We start from the raw sequence: 22,047 nt of genomic DNA on the forward strand, positions 1-22,047 counted from the left end.
AGGATGTCTAGACAAGCCAAGAACTGTCATCAGTAAGTCAAAACTTATTGCTAACATCAGAAATAGATGGCATAGTTATTTTCGTAGTGACTAAACTGTCCTGTTCCATCACCCTGCACCCTGAGTTGACTACCTCCTGTGACAATATTAACATAAAGGATTATAAAACTTACTCAGAAAGAGAAAGAAAGATGTCACATATGAGATGCCTGCCATTCGGGCCAGCACAGTCCTTTCCTGTCCCAGCAGTGCCACTAACCTTCAGAGGTTGAGTGACAAATGCTGTGCTCTCACTGCAAAGTAAAGAGGAAGCAATAGTGTGGTTTCCAGCCCACCGAGAAGCAGAGACGGTTTGCAAAAAGCAAAACCGGTTACATTATGCAGCTCTTTGCTAATCACTCAAATTTGAGAGTAAAAAAGTTATCTTCATGGTTAAGTCAACAGATACAGATAAAACGAAGAAAAGATGGGCCTCAACCTGGCTCAGTATGTGTCATTTGGTAATGACGAGAGAATTTACGTAAACTAAATGAATAAAAAAGCAATCAGAAATGTTCTCTTTGTGGCCCTACTTCTCTGTTCTTGGGAAAGGAAATGAGTGAGAAATTGGAGAAGCCCCTGGAAAACGTGAACGTGGGGCAACACGAGGTGGTGGTGAAGGTTACAGGCTCTAGAGTCAGGTTGCTTGGGTTTGCATGTAGTTTCTAGTTTTAGTAGCTATGTAATCTTAGAAAACTTAATTAACCTTCCTAACCCTCACGGCTAAAATGAGGATACTAATAGTATGTGCCCCATACGATTACTGTGAAAGCCAAATGAGCTGATTTATTTAAAGTACTTAAAACAATATCTGGTACATAGTAAGTGCTCAATGAATATTAGCTACCATCATCACCATCGTGAGACATTTAAGTAAATCTTCATCTGCCCTGTGAAGCTACCTTTGCAAAAGTTGTAACAGTGAGAAAGTTATGACAGTGAAAGGGGTCTGAGCTAACCAACTCCATCTTGTTTCAAACCTCCAAGCTGCAGTTCATTCCTGGATGTAGGCCAAACTCACTTTGGGAGGAATTTAGCTTACAGTTTAATTTTGAAACAAGGAGAATAACTGCCCTTTCTGGAAACAAATCCCTTTCCTGCCTGGGAGCAGACTTCCTTAGTAAGACTAGCAAATTAGCCACAAGATTGGAAATCAAAGTTTAAGATTGTGCAGGCAGAAGCCACACAATTCCAACCTCCCCGATTGTTCCTAGGGATAACATCACTATCGTGAAACCTAACTTGGTGCTCAAGGTATTTTTCAGACCCTGCATTCTGATGCACCCGCTGGCACCACTCAGGGTGATCATCTGGCTCAGCCAGTTCTTTGATCCCACCCAGGAACAGAAGACTGCAAGAAGAACCCCCTTCTATCCCCTATGATTTCATCTCTGAAATGACCAATCAGCACTCCCCACTCCCTGACCTGCCATATTATCCTTAATAACTCCAGACTCTGAATTTTCAGGGAGACTGATTTGAGTAATAAAACTCTGGTTTCCCAGTTAGCTGGTTCTGTGTGAATTACTCTTTCTCTGTTGCAATTCTCCTATCTTGATAAATCAATTCTATCAGGGCAGCAGGCAAGGAGAACTCACTGGGTAGTTGCAATAATGGGCAGTTACGCCGATGTGAACCCAGATGCCAAGGGTGGCAGAGGAATGCCTAAATGCAACAGTTGGCCCTGAACCTAGGCTAATTTAATACTATGCTAGTGGTAGACTTCTCAGGAAGCTTCCACTTAAATCAGATAATCACAATGCAATGTGTCGACAATCAGTGGGGCACCTACGGGGGTGGTGAAAATTTGTGGGCAGGAGGGAAGGTCAGGACGGATTGGACTGGGCCAGGTGAGTCAATGAGTCATCTAGAGAGGCAGAGGGCCAAGGTACAGTTGGGGAGAAACTGTCTAGCATAAATTGTTATGTAACACACAGGCTGTACATAAACAGCCTGTAACACACAGGCTGTACTATCTTCTGGAATAAAGTTTGAGGCTGTTATATAAAAGAAGGATCTATACAGATAGGATGGGCAGATCTTAGTGGGCTTTGGGTGCAAAGCCTAAAAGCTTGGCTTTTATTAATACCTTGAAGAAGAGGGGAGCTATTAAGATTTTGTTTATTTATTTATTTATTTATTTATTTTTGAGATCAAGTTTTGCTCTTGTTGCCCAGGCTGGAATGCAATGGTGCGATCTCTGCTTACTGCAACCTCCACCTCCTGGGTTCAAGCAATTCTCCTGTCTCAGCCTCCCAAGTAGCTGGGATTATAGGCATGTGTCATCATGCCTGGCTAATTTTGTATTTTTAATAGACACGGGGTTTCCCCATGTTAGTCAGGCTGGTCTCGAACTCCCAACGTCAGGTGATCCGCCTGCCTCAGCCTCCCAAAGTGCTGGGATTACAGGGCTGAGCCATTGCACCCGGCCTTCTATTAAGATTTTTAGTAGGAGTATAGCCTGGTTGGATTTTCCTTTTAAGTTGAATTCCTTATGTGTGCATTGCTAACAGGTTGAAAGGTGAAGGAGGGAGACAAGGCTAGAAGCAAGAAGGCCAGTGACAAGATTTTTGCAGTTGTCTCTATGAGCAATCATAAGGGCCTGAAGCAGGGCATTTAAAATAAAGACAAAGGCGGGATAGACAAAATAATCAAATAGTTCCTGAGTACTCCCTGTGCAGTAAGCACCCTACCAGGTGCTGGATTTCCATACATAATTAAGATACAGCCTGAAGGACCTGCTGTTTGTGCCATGTGGCATGGTGGAGGTGAGCAGGTAAGAACTCGACTGTCACATGAGAGATATCAGAGAAGGAAGTGGGCATGTCTAATCTGGAGAGAATGAATGGGAGGTCAGTAAAATCTTTAGAAGCAAGGTGGCATTTTAAAGTAAAATTTGTTTTCCTCATGAGAATTATAGTAGAATGGGGGAACATTCTACAAATTCAGGTCTGGAAGCATCTAACTCTGTCTGTCTGTCTAGCTACGTATCTATCTATGTATCTATTTATCTGTCTGTCTGTCTGTCAATCTGTCTGTCTGTCTATACATCTATCCCTCCTTTCACTCATCCATTCTTCTGGTTTTATGCATTAGCAATGATACTTAACAATTAGCCCCCCAGTGATGGTCAACCTACAAATATTAAAGTCTTAAGTGAAAGGTCCTGTACCTCCCTTTTCCAGGTACTATGCAAGGCTTGGGAGACAAAGAGTGTAAGAGGGCCCTGACCTCCAGGAACTCGGGATCTACTTTAATAAACAACTGAGATTAAAACCAACCAAACAAACAAAAACAGCAGCCATATATGGCAAACATCGGTCTGGTAGCTGATTTATTGCTCAGGCAAGAAATAACCGGAATTAATGGGCTGAAAAGGCAGGGAATAGTGGCAGGAGGTCATTCAGAAAAGGCTGGTTTTAAAGTCGGGCCTTGGACATCTAGTATGATGCAAATAGCCAGGGAGGAGAAGGAAGGACATTTCAGTCTGGATAAATACAATGTCCAGAGGCAGAGGCAGGGACATGCAGGTTGTATTTAAGGAACAATTAAAGGACAGTCTGCCTAGGATGGAGATTTCAAACCAACTCTCCAGGCTGCTAACTGTAAAATCAGTGAGGCTCAAATTACAGGAATTTATTCACCATTTCAGTTGGAGAAGTTGGGGGTCACCCCCAGGCACCAACACTTTAAGCAAATGTGGGGAATGGGTTAGTTACTACTGTGTAACAATCACAAACCTTCGGTGGCTTGCAACAGTAAACATTTATTTCTGTTGACAAGGGTGGCTCTGTTCCTGCGGCTGTGTTCTACTGACAGGAGCTGGATGGTCTAGGATGGCCTTGGCTCGGAAGACTCAGTTCTCTTCCGCATGTCTCTCACATCTCTCTGGCGGGCTGGACTGGCACATTTTCATGGTAATGTCAGGGGTGCAAAAGAACAAGTAGAAACACGACAGCATTTTTTAAAGCTTCTGCTTACATCGTGACCACCATGGGCCTACGCAAGCCACATGACCAAGTCCAAAAGCAAGAGACGGGTTAATATATATTCTGCCCCTTTATGGAGGGGAACTGCAAAGTGACCGAACAAAGGGAGAGATTGACACAAACAAACGGAGGCCATCAATGCAATCAGTCTGCCATGTGCACTGAAAAGAGAATTATTTTAGAAATAAGCATTGACCACAGAGACAACCATTGCCAATAACAGAGAATATCCTGTATCTATAAAATATATATAACCCAGAGAATGCTATGCAATTTCTCATTCCTGGCTGTTGCCAAAATATTTTTTTCTTTTTCCATTTTAGTGGCTTCATTTCTGCCAGAATTTAACATTGACAGGGTGCTGGTGCTTCTTTTCTGGAGGGAAACAAGCAGCTTTCTGTTGTCAAGAAAAAAAAAAAAAGAAAGAAAAGAAAAAATAGGGCCAGCAAGAGAGACAGTTATTCTATTACCTTGGGAATCATTGCAGTACAATTGTATCATTTGAAAGGAATGTAAAAATGTAATTCCTGAGTCAGATGGAGGGAGAGAGAGACAGTACTAGACAAAGAAACCAGGAATTACTAAAGGAAAAAAAAAATCTGTTCTAGTTCCTGGAAGATTAATAAAGAGTTCTTTTTCTCAGGTTGATATGCTCCAGTATCAGTTCCACAGAGCCATAGAAATTGCAGGTGTTATGGCCTCTGATCATAAGCAGTCAGGCCCAATAAATATTTAAACAGGGACCTTTTACACATCAGGTTCTGTGCAAGGCACTTCACAGATACAGTTTTATAGAATACCTCAGGTCACTATGTGGCAGGTATTACTAATCCCATTTTACAGATGAGAAAACAGACTCGAGAGTATATCAATATCATATGGCTGGAAAATGGCTGGATTCTAGGGCTGCCTTCTCACTTTTGGTTCACAGCTCTTTCTAACAAGCCTAGCTAGCTGCTCATGATTTACAGGAGGCAGAGTAGAAGACAGTGAATAGCTGGAGGAGGGGAAAAACCCTAAGGGGTCAGCAGGAGGCTGATCATTATTTCATCGCTTTCCCCACTTGAGCTCTCTGAATTCAGGTCCAATTGATTCCTGCTTCACGGGGCCTGGACCTGCCCATGTCAGGGAGGCCCTGCCTGCAGTTAAGCCTCACCTCTGCATGTGTATAACACCAAGCAGTCACACTACAAGAAGGGAATCTTGGTGATGTCAGTCAACTCCCTCATACAACAAAGGAAGAAACGGAGACTTTGCATAGCCCAGTTGTGACCTGGCACCTGTGATGGAGGATGAAGTCCAGGTACCAACTCCCCGGCCTTCTTGCTCTTCCTTCCCACTGGCCTGGCTTCACCAGGAGCTGAAGAATTAACCAAGACTGGAGGGGTTTCCAAGGCGGTGAGACAACTCTTCCTCCCTGTGGGGAAGGCACGACCTAGCTTTCTATGCAGGAGGCAAAAAGCGTGGGGTGTAAAATAGGGCAAATTTAGCTTCCTGGCCAAAGAGGAGAAAGAGAAACAGATGGGATTCCCAGGCCATCTCCTGTTTTCTAAGTGAACACTTCCTTGGGAAGGGCTATTCTTTGAATTTCTTATGGAGGGTCTGTTGACAACAAGATCTGATTTAAAAAAATTGGGGGAGGGAATCAGAATAGGCCTTAAAAAGACGCAGAAAGGAGAAGGGACAAGAAGCTCCCTTTACCTAGACCCTAGAGGCCTCCTACCCCTTGGGGCTAGACATCCATCCACTGCTTACTCAGTCCATCAAGTTTCAGTGTCTCCTAACCTACTCAACAGCCTCATTTTTACGCTCCTTTCCCCTCCCATCTTCAAACTTCTGACAGTTTCCTGGTGTTCTGCATTCTGTGTGATTTCCTAATTCTCACTGCCACTTTAGCCCACTGAAATCTGGGCATGGATCCACACAGACTCCCTGGGTCACAACAGTGAACGCTGCTCACCTGACCTGGTCTTTCTGTGGCATCAGCTGTGGTTGGCCATTGGCAAACTTGCTTGCGATTCTTTTCTTCCTCCTCTGACACCACTGTCTCACTCACGCCTTTGGAAGTTCTTTCTCAGCCTGCTTCTCACTAGTTCCTCTTCTCCAGGCCACTTGACATTATAATTAAGCCTTCTTTCCCCACGCTGCTGCGTCTCATTCCCCATCTCTATGACAATCTCAAATACATCTCCCACCCCCTTCATCTCCAGACCATCTATCTGGTGCTGAATAGCTCCACTTGAAGGTTCCTCGGGAAACTCAAACTTGAGTCTGAAGCTGAAATCGTTGTTTTCTGTCTTCACTGGTAGTGTCCATCATGGCTGAATGTACCAGTATCGATGCAGACCCATGGCTGGACTCCAGGCTTCACATCCAGTTATGAAACCCTATCAGTTCTCCCTAAAATCTTTTATGAATTAATTCTGCCTGTTGCCATCACAGTTGAGGATCTTGAGTTTTCATCCGGATTAATGCACCCGTTTGGTCTTCCACCTTTGTCTCTCCCTGCTATCTGCAGACAGAGTGATCTAAAATACAAACATAGCCATTAGCTTTACAAATTTTTCCTTCAGTAGCTCCAAAACATTTCTAGAGGATCAGGTCCAAACTTTTTGACACTATCTCTGTGAGCTGGCCCTGGGGAACGCTCTCACCACCCGATCCTTTAAACTTTCAACCTTCGGAAGTACAGAATCACTTATATTTCTCTTGATGTAGCTTACCGTTGTTTCTTTCTTTAACTTTGCAAATGTTACTACCTTTGCTTAGAATCTTGTCCCAACCCTACCTGGCAAATGCCTATTCATTTAAAAATTTTAAAATCTGGATTTGCGTCCCCTATGTGAAAACTTTCTTAACACTTTGGATAGAAATCCAAAGAAAGGTTTGTGCTATGTCAGTGAATTTCTTTAAGTTTACTTATTATATAGTAATAAAATGAATTATTTATATATCTCCCTATCTTGTGAGACCATGAATTTCGTAAAGGCAGGGGGCTAGTTCTTACTCATCTTTCTATCTATGCAACAAATACTTAACAAATGCCTGGCATAATCAGGCACTGAGGCTGGTGTAATGACATAGAACACGCATAGACCGTGGAGTCAGAAAGATTTGGGTTCAAATATTGAGCAAATGACTTGACTTCTTTATGTCTCCATGTCCTCATTTATAAAAATGGGGACAGTAACAGTAGAAACTTTCTTATCTGACACAATTTGGGCTGTTAGTTGATCAAGAGAACGTGTCAGGTAAATGTGGGAATATAAGAAGACTTCCATGCATCTTAGACGTTTTATTTCTACTTCAACCTATACATGCACCTTGGTTCACAGTCTCCTGACGCAGGCCCAGGCCTTTCTGCCAAACATGGGTCTGCTGCCACTTTCCTGGATAAACAAAACCTGTAATGTCTTCTCTACAAATTTCAGGTTTGATTTCTTTAAACTGGGGTAAGAATGTAAGCATTTGTGAAGCCAGTGGAATGTAGAATCCTTCAATGTTTTTGTTATCCTCCCCATCCACTCAATCTTTTACACTTATTTTGCCCATACCTGAATTGATAGCTTTTTTTTTTTTTCTTGAGACGGAGTTTCGCTCTTGTTACCCAGGCTGGAGTGCAATGGCGTGATCTCGGCTCACCGCAACCTCCGCCTCCTGGGTTCAGGCAATTCTCCTGCCTCAGCCTCCTGAGTAGCTGGGATTACAGGCACGCGCCACCATGCCCAGCTAATTTTTTGTATTTTTAGTAGAGATGGGGTTTCACCATGTTGACCAGGATGGTCTCGATCTCTTGACCTCATGATCCACCAGCCCTCGGCATCCCAAAGTGCTGGGATTACAGGCAATTTGCTTTTATTAAGTTTTTTTTCAGAGAATTCACGTTTTTATTGATACCTCTTACTTTTTTTTATTTTTTTATTTTATTTTTTATTTTTACCTCTTTTAAACATTGTGGTAAAAAGCATAACATTGACCTTAAGATCGTAACCATTATAAATGTACAGTTTAGTCGTGTTAAGTATAGTTACCTTGTTGTGCGACAGGTCTCCATAACTTTTTCATCTTGCTACACTGAAACTCTACACCCACTATACACTAATTTCCCCTCCCTGCTTCACAAGATACAAGAGCTGGGGGGAGGGGAAATTAGTGTCAGGTGAAAAGGTAAGCTCTCAACCTTACCGTTCCTTCTTCTGTGATATATGAGTAGAATCATACATATCTGTCCTTGTGACTGGCTTATTTCACTTAGGTCCTCAAGGCTCATCCACACTGTAGTGTATTACAGGATTTCCTTGTTAAAGGCTGCATGATATTCCATTTTAAGTACATACCACATTTCCTTTATCTATTCACCTGTTGCCATCAACAAGGGGTCAGTTACCTTTACCTCTTGCTACTGAGAACACTGTTGTGATGAATATGGGTATGCAGCTATCTCTTTGAGATACTGCTTTAAATTCTTTTGGATATATACCCAGAAGTGCAACGGCTGGATCATTTGGTAATTCCATTTAATTTTTTGAGGAAACTCCATGCTGTTTTCCTTTGCAGCTGCACCGTCTTACATCTCCACCAACAGAGCATGAGAGTTCTAATTCCTCCACATTCTCAGTAACACTTGTTACTTCCTATTCTTTCCATAGCGGTCACCCTAAGGCACATCAAGTGATATCTCATTGTGGTTTTGATCAGCGCTTCTCCTGTGATGAGTGATGCTGACCATCCTTTCATATGTTTGCTTTCCCTTTGTGTATCTTCTTTGGGGAGTTGTTTATTCAAGTCCTTTGCCCATTTTTAAAAAAATTTTTATAGGTTTTTGGGGAACAGGTGGTGTTTGGTTGCATGAATAAGTTCTCTAGTGGTGATTTCTGAGATTTTGGTCCAGTCATCACCTGAGCAGTGTAGACTGTACTCAGTGTGTAGTCTTTTATCCCTCATCCCCCTTCCACCCCAAAATCCACTGTATCATTCTTTTTTTTTTTTCACTGTTCAAGGTTTATTGGGGGTTTCAGTTGGTGTAACAGTTGGCTAATTGGTTGCATTGTTTATATGTAGATCTTTTTACATCGTATGGTAATGTACACTACTGACATATATAGTTCACAAAATAAGATCCTTTGGAACAAGACATGCGATATTGGATCTATACACTGAATGCCAGGATGTGACTGACTGGGAAAAAATGTTGGACTAGTCATGTTCAGTGAACGAGCTAGGAAGTTACATAACAAATGAACATCTCTCTGGCTCAAGGGGCAGCTGCAGCACGTGCAGCATTGGCAGTGGTGCCTAGAGGTGGCAGGACTATTTCACACTAACCAGTTTAGGACTGCACAGAGTTACCACTATCCAGCATCAGGATATAGCTGTAGGACTTTACAAACCGTTCCTATTTCTAACTTCTGGAATTGATGTTTTTCCCAGTCCATCTTAAGATCTGACTGCTTTAATCACAGATCAGATAAAAAGGACAACATGCATAACCTCCAGCTAAAATCCTGTTGTAGCCTAGACAGTGAAATGTATGGCACCAGAAGACTTTAAAAGGGCAGCTCTTTTTGGATCCCCCAAAGTGTATCCGCACTCTCCTCCAAACGGGCCTCTTCCTCAGGAGTCAGAGTCACCTTCACAACGTCTGAGATTCCATTCTGTCCCAAAATGCAAGGAACACTAAGGCAGACATCATCCTTTATTCCACAGAGACCCTTAATCATGGTGGAAACTGCGTGCACTTGCCTAAGATTCTTCATTATAGTCTCTGCCAAATCTGCCGCAGAGAGTCCAGTGGCCCAGGATGTGTAGCCTTTGAGTTTGATCACCTCGTAAGCACTCTCAACCACCTGCTTGTGAACCTCTTTCCACTGTTCCTTATCTCTATCAGTCCCCAAATCTGGGTGCAGAGTCTTCAGGGAGACACCAGCAATATTCACTCCACTCCATACAGACACACTGGAATCTCCATGTTCCCCAAGGACCCACCCATGACAGCTTAATGGGTCAACTCCCAGCCTTTCCCCCATCAGGGAATCGGGCTGAATCCAGATCGATTCTCCCAATTGGGCTGAATCCAGATTGCAACCACTTCCAATAACATGGTTTTTGGGAAAGCCACTTATCTTCCAAGCCACATAGGTCAAGATATCCACTGGATTTGAAACAATAAGCAACTTGCAGTTCGGGCTGTATTTTACAACATTAGGATTGGTGAATTTAAAGATGTTCACGTTACGCTGGACCAAATTAAGACGGCTTTCTCCCTCTTGCTCATGTGCCCCAGCTGTAACAATGACCGGCTTGGAGTCTGCAGTTACATTATAGTCTTTGCCAGAGACAATCTTTGGTGTTCTAAGGAAAAGGCTACGATGCTGGAGATCCATCGTCTCTCCCTCCAATTTGTCTTCAGTGACATCGACAAGAGCAAGTTCATCTGCTAAGTCCTTCATTAAGATACTGATGGCACAGGCCATGCCAACAGCACCAACCCCAACAACTGTAATCTTATTCTGGGGGAGGTCTGTTCTTCCTTTAGAAGATTATGAATCAGCTGATCCTTGAGAGTTGCCATTTTGGACTTGGAACCAAAGGAACCAGGAATGCACGTCGGGTGGGCGTTGGGGGCGCACAGCAGTGGGATCCGGACTCGGCGGCAGCTGCTCCAGCACTCCTGTATCATTCTTATGCCTTTGTGTCCTCAGAGCTTAGCTCCCACTTACAAGGAAGAACAAACCACGTTTGGTTTTCCATTTCTGAGGCACTTCACTCAGAGTCTCCAACTCCATCCGGGTTACTGCAAATGCCCTTATTTCACTCCTTTTAATGCTTTGCCCATTTTAACATCAGGTTACTTTTTATTATACAACAAAGTCATGTATATATTCTGGATATTAGCTCCTTATCAGATACATAAGTTTTTTTTTGAGACAGTCTCACTCCATCACGCCGGCTGGAGTGCAGTGGCGCAATCTCAGCTCACTGTCACCTCCTCCTCCCAGGTTCAAGCAATTCTCGTGCCTCAGCTCTCCGAGTAGCTGGGACTACAGGTGCCTGCCACCACGCCCAGCTAAATTTTTTGTATATATTTTTTAGTAGAGATGGGGTTTCACCATGTTAGCCAGGATGGTCTGTCTCCTGGCCTCGTGATCCACCCGCCTTGGCCTCTCAAAGTGCTGGGATTACAAGCATGAGCCACCGCGCCCGGCTGATACATGATTTTTAAATATTTTCTTCCCGTTTGTCGGTTGTCCTTTTACTTTGTTGGTTTTTTCCTTTGACATGCATGCAGAAGCTAAATTTGTGTAGTCCCGTTTGTCTTTTTTTTTTTTTTTCCCCATTTTGTTGCTTGAGCTTTTGGCGTCATACCCAAGATATTATTTCCAAATCCAAAGTATTAAAGCTTTCCTCCTGTATTTCCTTCTGGGAGTTTATAGTTCTAAGTCTTATGTTTAGGCCTTTAATTCATTTTGAGTTAATTTCTGTGGATGGTGTAAGGTAAGGGTCCAGCTTCATTCTTCTGTATGTGGACATCCAGTTTTACCAACAGCACTTCTGAACACCCCTTTGGCATTCATATTTCACTGGTTTCCATACTATTTAACAAATGCATATAATCACAGCAACCAGAACTGTTGGCACGAGTAGGCTGGAGAATGCACAGAACAGGTGACCATCATCACATCTCTCGGTGGAGCTGGGCCACCCAGGTGTCTACAAGCCTCAGTAGTCTACGAACCCTAAGCAGAGTGTATGCATTAATCACCTCTTTTTATTTTCTGTTTATTGATGCTTTAACATCTGGGCTCTTGCTAATCCTGGAGAGACTGCCCTACCAGGGCTAGCCAGTTCCTGGAGCTAGTTAACTCTAGGACTAGGACTCTAACCCTAGGACTCTCTTGAAAAAAGCCTTTCATATGCATACCAGCCAATGCAGAGCCTACACTCCACAACCTCCTCCATTGAGTTATTGCACTGAGGACCACTACCCGCTTTCCCTAATCACCCTAGGATTAGGTACCAGTCAACTAGGGACAACCCCTATGCCCTAGAGCAGGCATCCCCAAACTTTTTACACAGGGGGCCAGTTCACTGTCCCTCAGACCATTGGAGGGCCGCCACATACTGTGCTCCTCTCACTGACCACCAATAAAAGAGGTGCCCCTTCCTGAAGTGCGGCGGCGGGGGGGGGGGGGGGTGCGGATAAATGGCCTCAGGGGCCGCATGCGGCCCGCGGGCCGTAGTTTGGGGACGCCTGCCCTAGAGCTTGCTGAAATTATTCAACCTAGCCACTCCTAAGCCTGTCCACTCTGCCTCATCCATTCCTTCTTGCAAAACCACAGTAAAGCCCCGTGCCCATTTCCCCTGTGCCCTGACCCTGGTGCTTTCCTGCACGGCCTCCCATAGTGTGGTATGCCCCCTTCCTCTTGGGCGCTATGAATATAAAAAACTATCTTTCAATGCCAATTGTCTCCTGATCTGTTGGCCCTGCCATACCTAAACAGTATTAAAACTTTTAAAAGTGTGTCATGCACACTGGTCTGTGGGTTAGAGGAAATGAGTGGTAGCATTTGAATGATCCAGTTTTGTGAAGAACAGGCAAGAATGCTTCTGCCGTAAACCCCTTTTGGTCACTTAAGACTGCAATCACATCTGCGAGGTACTTGTCTTCACGCATGGCAGATTGTAAGAATCCAGTTGCCACAATTTGGTCACAGCAGTGAATGGTTCCTATCCTCCCATCATTTTCAGACTATCCGACCATCTGTCAAGGGATCTTCATCGTACCTAGAGAGGGAAAAGATGGCCCTTGGGTCCTGAAAGAGAAGTACGAGTTAGGAGGAAAGAAGGCTGGATAGAAAGAAGACATTATGTGCCAAGGCCCTGCAGACAAGTGAGCAGCAGCTGTGCCCAGCACAATGCCTGGGCACACAAAAAGTATACAAGTAAGTTTTTGTTTTGTTTTTAATTTAGTTTAACGTTATTAATTTGACATTTAAATTTTAGGCAGGAATGGGCTGGCAAATAGGTGGAGGATGGCTAGCGACCAGCTCTGACTGTGTCAGCAGTGTGACATGAGTGGAACCGTCCTGGTTCACTGAGAAGCATGCAATCATGGGTCATTTCCTAGAGCAGTGTATTAACTGTGCACTTACAAAGTGCGAGTGCCTTCTACATGCCTGGAATAGTGCCAGTCACTGGGTAACATTAGTGATTGGGACACAGAAGCAGCCCTTGACTAACTCCACAGCATGAAGTGGTCCCTGGACAGGACACAAAAGACAGAACACAAATGAGGCCAGCAGGAGAGTCAACGGCAGAGGCCAGCCAAGGGCACGCAGCTGTTCCAGGGGCCCGTAGGGAGTTGGGTTCTCGGTATTCATTCGTGCCCAGGCCTGCTGACACCAGCTGCCTAGGGAAGAGGATTGTTTTTATATTATCGAGGCCGCTACCTTCTGGACTGATTTGGCCCCAGACTGCATCATGAGTCAGAAAAACCATTCTGTTCCAGTCACGATACGGCCACAGAACTTTGGTGTTTCCTCAACTGCAAAGAGGAACAATATCTAACTTCTCTCTTTCCTGAGAGGAGTCCTGTAGGGTCATGTGAATTCCCTGTAAGATCAGGAGGTCTTCCGTAAACAATAGGACCCTAGTCCTCACCTTTCCAGCTGGTGGAACTTCAACACTGATCCTATCAAATCCATTTCTCCTCTTATCATTCATGAACATCTACAGCGCTTTTACAGGATTCAAAGAGATCAGAAGTCCTAATGTTGCTGCTGGAATCCAGTCACAATCCCTAACGCTGAAGACAGGAAAGGATAACAGAGGCCGGTATCAAGTTCCTCACACAACTTCAGTTTAAATTAAACTTCCTTTAATGAAATAAAAAACAAATGGTGCGTTGCATAATATTTGTGGTCACAGTATAAAACAATACAATTAGTTCATATAACATTGGATATGGACAAAAATACACAAGATCCTTTCTTTGTCTAAGGAAAATTCTGCAGATCTTCATGTGCCACACTGAAAAAGAAAGTCACCTTTTTTTCTTCTAGGTATCTGCACACATATTTATCACTGAGAATTTGGTCAAACAGTGGAGGAGAACTTACCCAAATCCCAGTTCCCTTCTTCCTCTGTTGTCATCGGTGAAGCTAAAAAAAAGTTTTCTCAAAGTAGCAAGTTGTGTAGTATTGCTTATTATTCCTGCCAAAAAGGCTCAGTCTTTGGCTCACAGATGTCAGTGACAAAATCATGGCTGCAGGCAGTCTGCAAAGCAAGAAGCAAGGGCCACCAAGGAAATAGACAAAGGTCTGGGCAGGAGGGGCCTCCTCTACCAAGATCTCAGGGAGCCCCTCAGCTGCGGTGGGGGTGAGGGGAGGAAAGACACTCAAATAAATACATTCTTAAATTAAAATTCAGCCCAGTTGGTGAGTCAGAGTTCCACTGTCCCATGAAAACTCCGAAAAGTTGTTAAAAAGTTGATTTGCATTTTTCTTCCTTTTTTTTTAAAGTGAAACGTGTATGTAAACATCATAAAGTAAACCATTTACAGGAATTTCGAGGCTTCTATCTGAACATAGCTTAGGCTCTTTCAGGGGCTATTTTTATGATTAGGAAAAAAAAAAACCCAAACTTGTATAAAGTTCCTTTTTGCTGAGTGAGACGCGGCTGGGTCCCTCTTTCATTCTCATGGATTGCTACTGGTAGGAACCTCTTCTAGAAGAGCACTTATTGCAAGAGAGGGGAAGGGAGCCCGATTTGGTACAACGAAAGAGTGCATCTCACCATGTTAAAAATACACATTCCTGGCAGATTTATATCCCTAGAAGGAACTAGGTCCTTGGTACAATGCCCTGGGATTTCTCGCCCCTTCGTCGCAGCACCCAGGTGACATGCAGCTTGGGCAGCCCAATGCATGTGGGGCAGGTGGGTGGAGGTCAATGCCTTAGCAACTCCAGCCCTGGACTGCAGCATCAGTATGAAAGGAAAAGGTACAGTGTGTAAGCACCCGGCACATTTATCACCATCGAGTGTCTGCTGTGACCCAGTCCATGGTTTTACACACACCTCGGGCCACCTAGTCATGTCCAAAGCTAAGCTCCCTTTCTTCCTACTAAGAAGGGCCTGTGCCGATAAAATCCTGAATCTCCTTTTAATGGATGCAAGGACTCAGAGGACACTGGCTGTCACTAATACAGCACCTGTTTATATATTTGTTCTCTCTTTAATTCTCACTTGTACCATCACCTACAAGCTACCTCTTCTGGAATAGCAGTCAGGATATGACATGCAGAAAATACCAAATCTAGTGCCAACAAGGCCTCATCCACCTCCTCTAGTCACTCAGGCCCTGGTGGGGCATACCTGTTGCCCATCTTCCTACCACAGGCCCGGGCTAAGGAAAGGCTACTGTCAATGCAGAACGTAATGTTGCTGTCACGTGCACGGCCCCCTTGGTGGGGAAAACTCAATGGGAATCTGACTCCAGGGCTGACTCTGTGATAAGTGCAGAATGAGCCGTGGGGGAGCAGGGGAAATGGTGAGCCAGGAGGAGCACAACTTGTCTGGCCCATGGTGACAAAGAGCTGCACATGAATGGCCATCATTTTGTATTATTTTATTGCTCAAAACAAATGAATCTTTTTTTTTCCCCTTTGGAAGACAGAGCAGTGTTAGATCCTTCAGAGCCAGGATAAAAGCAGAGGATTGCAATTAGGGCATGAGTCACCGGTGAGCCTCAGAAAACCCCAGTGGGATGCTTCCGAAAGGCTAGTGCTGTGCAGGGGGCGAGACGCTTCAGGGAGCGGGAGGCTCCGAGGGGAGAGCTTTTAAAGCAGCAGCAGAAGCCCGAGACGTGGAAGATCTCTGTCTACTCCCCTATTCCTGATGGGCGCAGTGGGGCAAAGCAGACTGCTCCTGACTCTGCTCTACAGGCCGTCCACATGACAGTAAATTGCTGGGTTTCCTTCATGTCCCTATTAGGAAAGCAAACATACCACAAAGCCTACCCTTTCTCACTAAAGCCCTGCAGCGGATCTGAAAAAGACCCGAAGAACTGAAAAGGTCACAGAAAATACATGGTGCTGCTAGGTAATTTCTAATTCCTTGAAGTCAGTCAGTCTTGCAAGCAGCAATTTGCCTTCACGTTAAAGAGCCCAGGCAGCGTGTGAAGGGGGTGGCCTATCTGTGGGTCCCCCTGCAAGTCTCTTGGTGACCAATGCCTTTGCCTCTCACAATGGGCAAGAGAGAGGAATGGAGGTGGCTTCTTCAGCCTAACTTGCACCTGGCACCGCTGACCCTCCCAGCTCCAGCTGCATAAAAATAACTTCCTGGGATCCCTATTCTGCTCTCCCTGGGGTCCCCGGAGGCACAGTGGCCTCACAGCTTCTGGAGCAGGTGTCTGTTCCTTTCCTTGTCCCCAGGCTTCCATTCCTTGCAGCCCTTCTTACTGCCCTGGACAGAGGTGGCTGTGTATTTTTCTTCATACTCATTCTTAAGGCTAAGGTGGCAAGATAAGGTGCTCAGTGGAGAGCCAAATTCTAGATTCCAGGGCCGCCATCTCAGCGCTCTCACAGAAAACAAATACAAAAGAAATGGAAAAGGGGCAAAGAAGCAAAAAAAAAAAAAAGAGAGAGAGAGAGAAAGAAAAAGAAAAGAAAAAAGCATTTGGGCTCAATAAGAAGTTACATATTCCAAGTTTAGATTTCAAATGTCGTCTAAACCCCTGAAAATAGGGGTTGGGGTAGGGTCGTCAAAGCCACAAATCAGCCTTCGGCACAGGTCTGCGTTGTCGGTAGGGTCGGCCGGGTGAGGGTGGGCTCGGCAGCTCGAGGGTGGGCTCGGCAGCTCTCGGAACCCACGCCTCCAGGGCGGAAGCTGGCTCTCAGGCGGGCAGGCACACTCTCGCTGAAGATGAAGAACTGCCATCACCCCATGCCATCACCCCTTCCTCACCACAACCCCGCGAAACAAAAGCTATAAACACACGCAAGTCAGAGGATCTATAAGCCAGTGGGAGGAAAAAAAAAATTAGATGAAGGTTAACCATTGAAAAGCTGCAGTTGGGAAAACACACACTCGATTGTTACATCAGAAAGTGCCATGGGAAGAAGAGCCGTGTGCTGGTAAACATGTCCGCGCTCACAACTTGACATGCAGAAAAGAGAGAGCGCCAAGTCCCACCTGAGATTAGAGAGGACTGGTTTTTAGTGTAACACACTTTGTTTCAAAATATCACTGTCCTCTTCTCGCCCCAATCGCTCCTAGAACGTCCCTCCGTCACTCCCCTCCCGGGCCAGGCTAGTCCATCTCCATGGACATGAGCCTGCGGCGCTCACGCCTGGTCTCCTGAACCTCCTTCTTACAACACCAGTGGGAGCTGCAGTACCCGATGAGACACGACAGGAGCCCGATGACAGTGGACAGGCCGACGCCGATCAGCAAGGGATACTTGAAGGCGTTCAGCACTGGGAGGGAGAGATCAAAGGGGAAGCCGGTCAGTGCCGCAGGGAGGCCGCCTTGGGGGCTCCCCTGCCTCCCTTCCCCCACCGGAGCAGGACCTCCCCGAGAGATAAGATCTCATTCCTCCTGCATCCAGCACCCAGCACAGCGCTGGAGACAGAAGCTCAGCCTTCTCTGTCACAAAAATGAGCAAATGTCTTTCTTCCTCCCCAGCTCTGCGGGGAGAATAAAAACCATAAAGAAGATTTCACTCGATGCCTTTGAATGTCAACCTGCTTTTTAGGGTTTTGGCAGAAGATTGATTTTGAAAAGTCAGTATAAGGGCACTGCACATTCAGCAGCAGATGCGTCCTTAAAAAACTGTGCATAAATCAATCCTATGCATCAAGTCACTGAAGTGTACTAAGGAAGCTATTTTAAGTAACACTATAGTAAATTATCTAGCAAAGTGAATAATCACTCCCTTGTTTGTTAAATCTGGGTTTTCATACGGAGTTACTTCAAGCAAGGAATTCCGAAGATGTAAAATATGGCACAGATGACTTAAGTGTCAGAAATGCTCACACGCCATCTAGACTCCACCCTTGAAATCCACCTGCCCTTCCCCATAGGTGCTCCTTGGGTGGATGCTGCCACTGGGTTAGGTGCCTTACATTTGCTAAGGTTTATTTTCAAAACAGCCCCATGGAAGCCTAGTATGCCATTTTATGGGAGACAATGGATCAGAAAAGCTAAGTCGTCTGTGGAAGGGCTAGGGTTCGATTTCTACCTGACCAATCACTAGGGAAACACTCAAAAGGTTTCTACTCAGCCTCAGAGACCCCGGGACTTTAATTCTCTCCACGGAGTGATTTGGGCTAACATGTACTTTCTGAAGTTTTCCACAAAGGAGACACATTTCTTGTAAACCAAGGAACAACTGTCCCCACTCTGGGATGCTCAGCGAACAAAGCTCTGCCTGTCAAGTTAGGCCCACCCTGGTGTTCACCATGGGTCAGTGAGGCTGGGAACTCACCCTCCCATCTTGGGGCTCTGAGAAGTACCCACTCTGTACAGTGACTTCAAGAGGAGTCTCTTTTCTTTAAGAAGCGAAACCAGTAGTAGTGAGAGTAGTAGGTCCCTGAGCTATAGCCTCCCCTATCGACCTGAACCCTCTCTCTCAAGGCTGCTTTCTGCCTGTGCCTGGAAGAATCCATGCCAACCCTCGGACACAGTAAAGTGGGTTTCTATGAATTTATGGAAGAGGCAAAGCCTTGAAAACCATTTCTCAATGGTGGCACCAGCACATGATCGCGAAGCTGGGGTAACAGCAAGGGCTGCTCTTTTTGGGTGCAGGCCCAGGCCAGGTCTACAAAGAAACCAGGACGTGCTATGGCACATTCCTCAAACTGAGGCCACGTGGGTTCTGTCAGCTACAGCCTGGCACAGAGAGAAGACATTCCCAAACACTGAGAGATACGGGTGACATGCTTACCATCCATCTTCACAGTTATAAAAACGGGCTTGGAGTGGATCTCGGCCTCCTTCTGCCAGGAACCTGTTGGTGACTTCACCCATGGAGTCACGGAACAGTAGTAGTTACCAAAGTCCTGGTCCTCGGAGCCATGAACTTGCAGCAAGAATTCCAGCACACTCACACGCTCCAGGCTGAGGTCACTCTTCCACTCCCGCCGGGAGGTGGTCACAATGCCCTTCCGATCCAGGGAAGACAGGAGCACAGGATCCTTGTCCAGACCAAAGGAGTGCACCGCAAACCAGGACACATCAAAGGCCATGTCATCTATGGATTACCAAGCCAAAACCCTGGGGTCAGTGCAACAGGCAGAAGTCATATGTGCGGCCGCCATCCATGTATGCAGCCCTTGCTACGTATGGCAAGCACAGCACTACATGCCTGAGGTCTCACTGAATCCTCATAAAAGCCCTGTGAGGAGGCACTATCCTACTTTTATTCTGCCATCATTACCAGACTATATACCTGCTCGAGGTCATGCTAGCCAGCAGGTAGCAGAAATGCAGTTTAACCCAGGGAGTACAGCTCTGGAGGCCAGCCTCTTAACCACAGCACTGCTGCTGCCCAGACTAAGGGCCATAGGAGGAAGAGTCAGGGCCAAAAACTGTCACCCACAGAGAACACAGATCGGAAAGCTGGTAGGAGGGGATACTGCAGGCTCTGCTCCCAAAGACGGCGGCTCCTTTGACATTTCAGGCAGAAGAACCCGAGACTGGAAGGACACTAAAGTCGTATGGAACGAAACGTACATAAAACGAACTGTACCAAATACAGAGTTGTAAATAGTTTAGCTTTTATTGTGCACTGTGGTTTTTCTTTCCTTGCAGAAGTGCTTCAGTTCAAAACAAGAGGGAAAAAAAAATGTCAAGCTGAGAAAATGGCACACAGTTTAACAGTCCCAGAGAGTAATGCTGAATCGTAAAGTACTCTGCAAAACTAAGGTTCTAACAGCCTCAAATAAATTAATATGGGCATAAGAGAAAGCAGACTTTGGCACAAGTGGTAATTCTCATGGAATGTGAAAACGGAGCACACATCATAAGCCCTTGACCTCTTCCTTGACTGCTACCAACCGCTATCAGTCGTGTCGGCTACGAGATTCAACCAGCGGCAAAGGATAACAGCCACAAGACTGTTTTGTCCTAAATCCACTTGAGAAAGCATTTTATATAAATGTCAAATAAGACCATTTTTTGCTGAACAAGAGATAACGTTTATTCATTTAGTAAAAATACACTAATAGCCTCAAAAAACACATTCGAAGGCAAATAAATTATTTTCAGATGCTTATATATTAAAAAAGTAAGTAAAACTAAAAGCAAGAATTTCTAAGAAATTATCCAGATGATCATTCCTTCTCAGCTCACTCTAAAGATGGAATATCTTATTTTTCTCCCATTGACCCGCTGTTGCACTTGAGTATAATTTTTTGCTGTTGTTCCCAGTGTCTCTCCAAAGAAACCAGCTCCCTGGGGGCAGAGGAAGTGCCGTAAACAGCCTCATGCTCTCGCAGGGCCAAGGGCAGAGTGGACACCTACATCGCTCTCATGTCTTCGTGAAAACTCCGAACTCAGTGCTGCTGTCACCTGCAGGTGCTGGGTGGTTGCTGAGGGCAAACAGGCAAACCAGGTTCCCAGACTCTGAGCTCTGATCCCCACTGCACCTCAGCGTGTAGGAGCCAGACTCCAGGGCCAGGCTTGCCTGGGCTAGAATCCCGGCACCAGCACTAAGGAGCCACGTGACCTGGGCGGGTTTCCCAAGTTCGCTGAGACTTCGTTTCCTCATCTGCAAAGTGAAAATGACAGCACCCAGGCCAGGCGTGGTGGCTCACGCCTGTAATCCAAGCACTTTGGAGGCCAAGGTGGGTGGATCACCTGAGGTCGGGAGTTCAAGACCTGCCTGACCAACATGGTGAAACCCTGTCTTTAAAAAAACAACAAAAAAAAAAAACAACAAAAAAAGAAAATGACAGCACCCAGGGTTAAATGAACTACATGTATTAAAATGCTTAAAACAGCACCTGGAACACAGTAAGTGCTCAATAAAAGTTGGTCACCATGAACACCATTATCTCCACAGCTCAACACACATGCTCCTACACATAGACCTGCTAACGGGAAGGGCATTACCACCTCCAGCAAATGCCATTGGTGGCTGGTCCACAGCAGCTGGCAGGCTGAGCCTCTGGGCTGCAGGTGCTGGCTGCTGAAACTCACACACCTGTAGCCACCCCCTGGAGTTTACGAAACACTCTCACTCCTTGTCCACTCCGCCTGTGGACAGTGACTGACTAGCGAAGGGGCAGAGAAGCCCAGCCCCCTTCTCTGCGGAACACTCACGCTCCAGAGCTCCCCGTAGAGGGGTGAACTTGCTCCGAATTAACGCCTCTGCCTGCCTTCTTCTCCGGCTCCATCTCGAGTCCCTCCCTCCCTCAGTGTTCTCCTGAGAGCCCTCCCTCAGTCCATCACTCGCACGCTTGTCTGTCTTTGCTTGGGGAGAACCTGACCTAAGATACTGCCTCAGAAGGGCCACAGTCTGCTGTCCCCACCCCTGCTCCGCACAGAGCACCTTGGCCCACAAATCATTTACACGATGTGTCCTTCACGAAAGAGCAGCCCCTCAGAGCCCACAGCATGTGTGAGGAAAAACTCAATTACAACTTGTGTGTAATAATTCAGAATCTTCCACCTACACAGTCCAAGAGTGCAAAGTACTGAAAATTGTGATCTGAAAGATAACAGCTACCTACAGCTTTTGCAATTAATGACACTGGACGAAAAGACTTTTCCATTAAGGACACAACTGGTGACCTATTAATTTACTGAGAAAGAGCATTTAAGGGTTTATTTTTGTATGCATCGTAAGTGAGCTTTAACGGCAATCATGGGATTATATTTTTCCAACTTTCGAAAAGGATTTTCCTCCCCTTTCCCTGGTAGTCTCTTCTACTTTTACCTTCCTTTTCTCTTTCGAATCCTCCTGTGTCCTCAGTCTTCCCCATCTCAGGTAGAGGAGCGGCTTCTCATTCCTCTTCCC

The 22,047-nt window shown here is 45.5% G+C and overlaps 2 protein-coding genes and 1 pseudogene across 5 annotated transcripts in view; all 3 read right to left on the reverse strand.

The window, feature by feature from the left end:
* Positions 1-9,480, reverse strand: part of CD101 (CD101 molecule) — a 44,244-nt gene extending 34,764 nt beyond the window's left edge. For all 4 annotated transcript variants that reach the window (XM_003933521.4, XM_010344068.3, XM_074381207.1 and 1 more), the window contains exon 1: positions 174-9,480. In XM_003933521.4, the coding sequence (XP_003933570.2) occupies positions 174-216 (43 nt within the window). In that variant the 5' untranslated portion in view covers positions 217-9,480. The remainder of the gene's footprint in view (positions 1-173) is intronic.
* A 38-nt stretch (positions 9,481-9,518) lies between these two features.
* Positions 9,519-11,154, reverse strand: LOC101044536 (L-lactate dehydrogenase A chain-like; annotated as a pseudogene).
* A 2,734-nt stretch (positions 11,155-13,888) lies between these two features.
* PTGFRN (prostaglandin F2 receptor inhibitor) overlaps positions 13,889-22,047 on the reverse strand; it is an 81,004-nt gene continuing 72,845 nt past the window's right edge. The window contains exons 8-9 of the mRNA XM_039460858.2: positions 18,973-19,278; positions 13,889-17,503 (exon numbers count right to left, since the gene is read on the reverse strand). Of these exons, the coding sequence (XP_039316792.2) occupies positions 17,337-17,503; positions 18,973-19,278 (473 nt within the window). The 3' untranslated portion in view covers positions 13,889-17,336. The remainder of the gene's footprint in view (positions 17,504-18,972; positions 19,279-22,047) is intronic.

The sequence above is a fragment of the Saimiri boliviensis genome, chromosome 11 (genome assembly GCF_048565385.1).
Source record: "Saimiri boliviensis isolate mSaiBol1 chromosome 11, mSaiBol1.pri, whole genome shotgun sequence".
NCBI lineage: Eukaryota > Metazoa > Chordata > Mammalia > Primates > Cebidae > Saimiri > Saimiri boliviensis.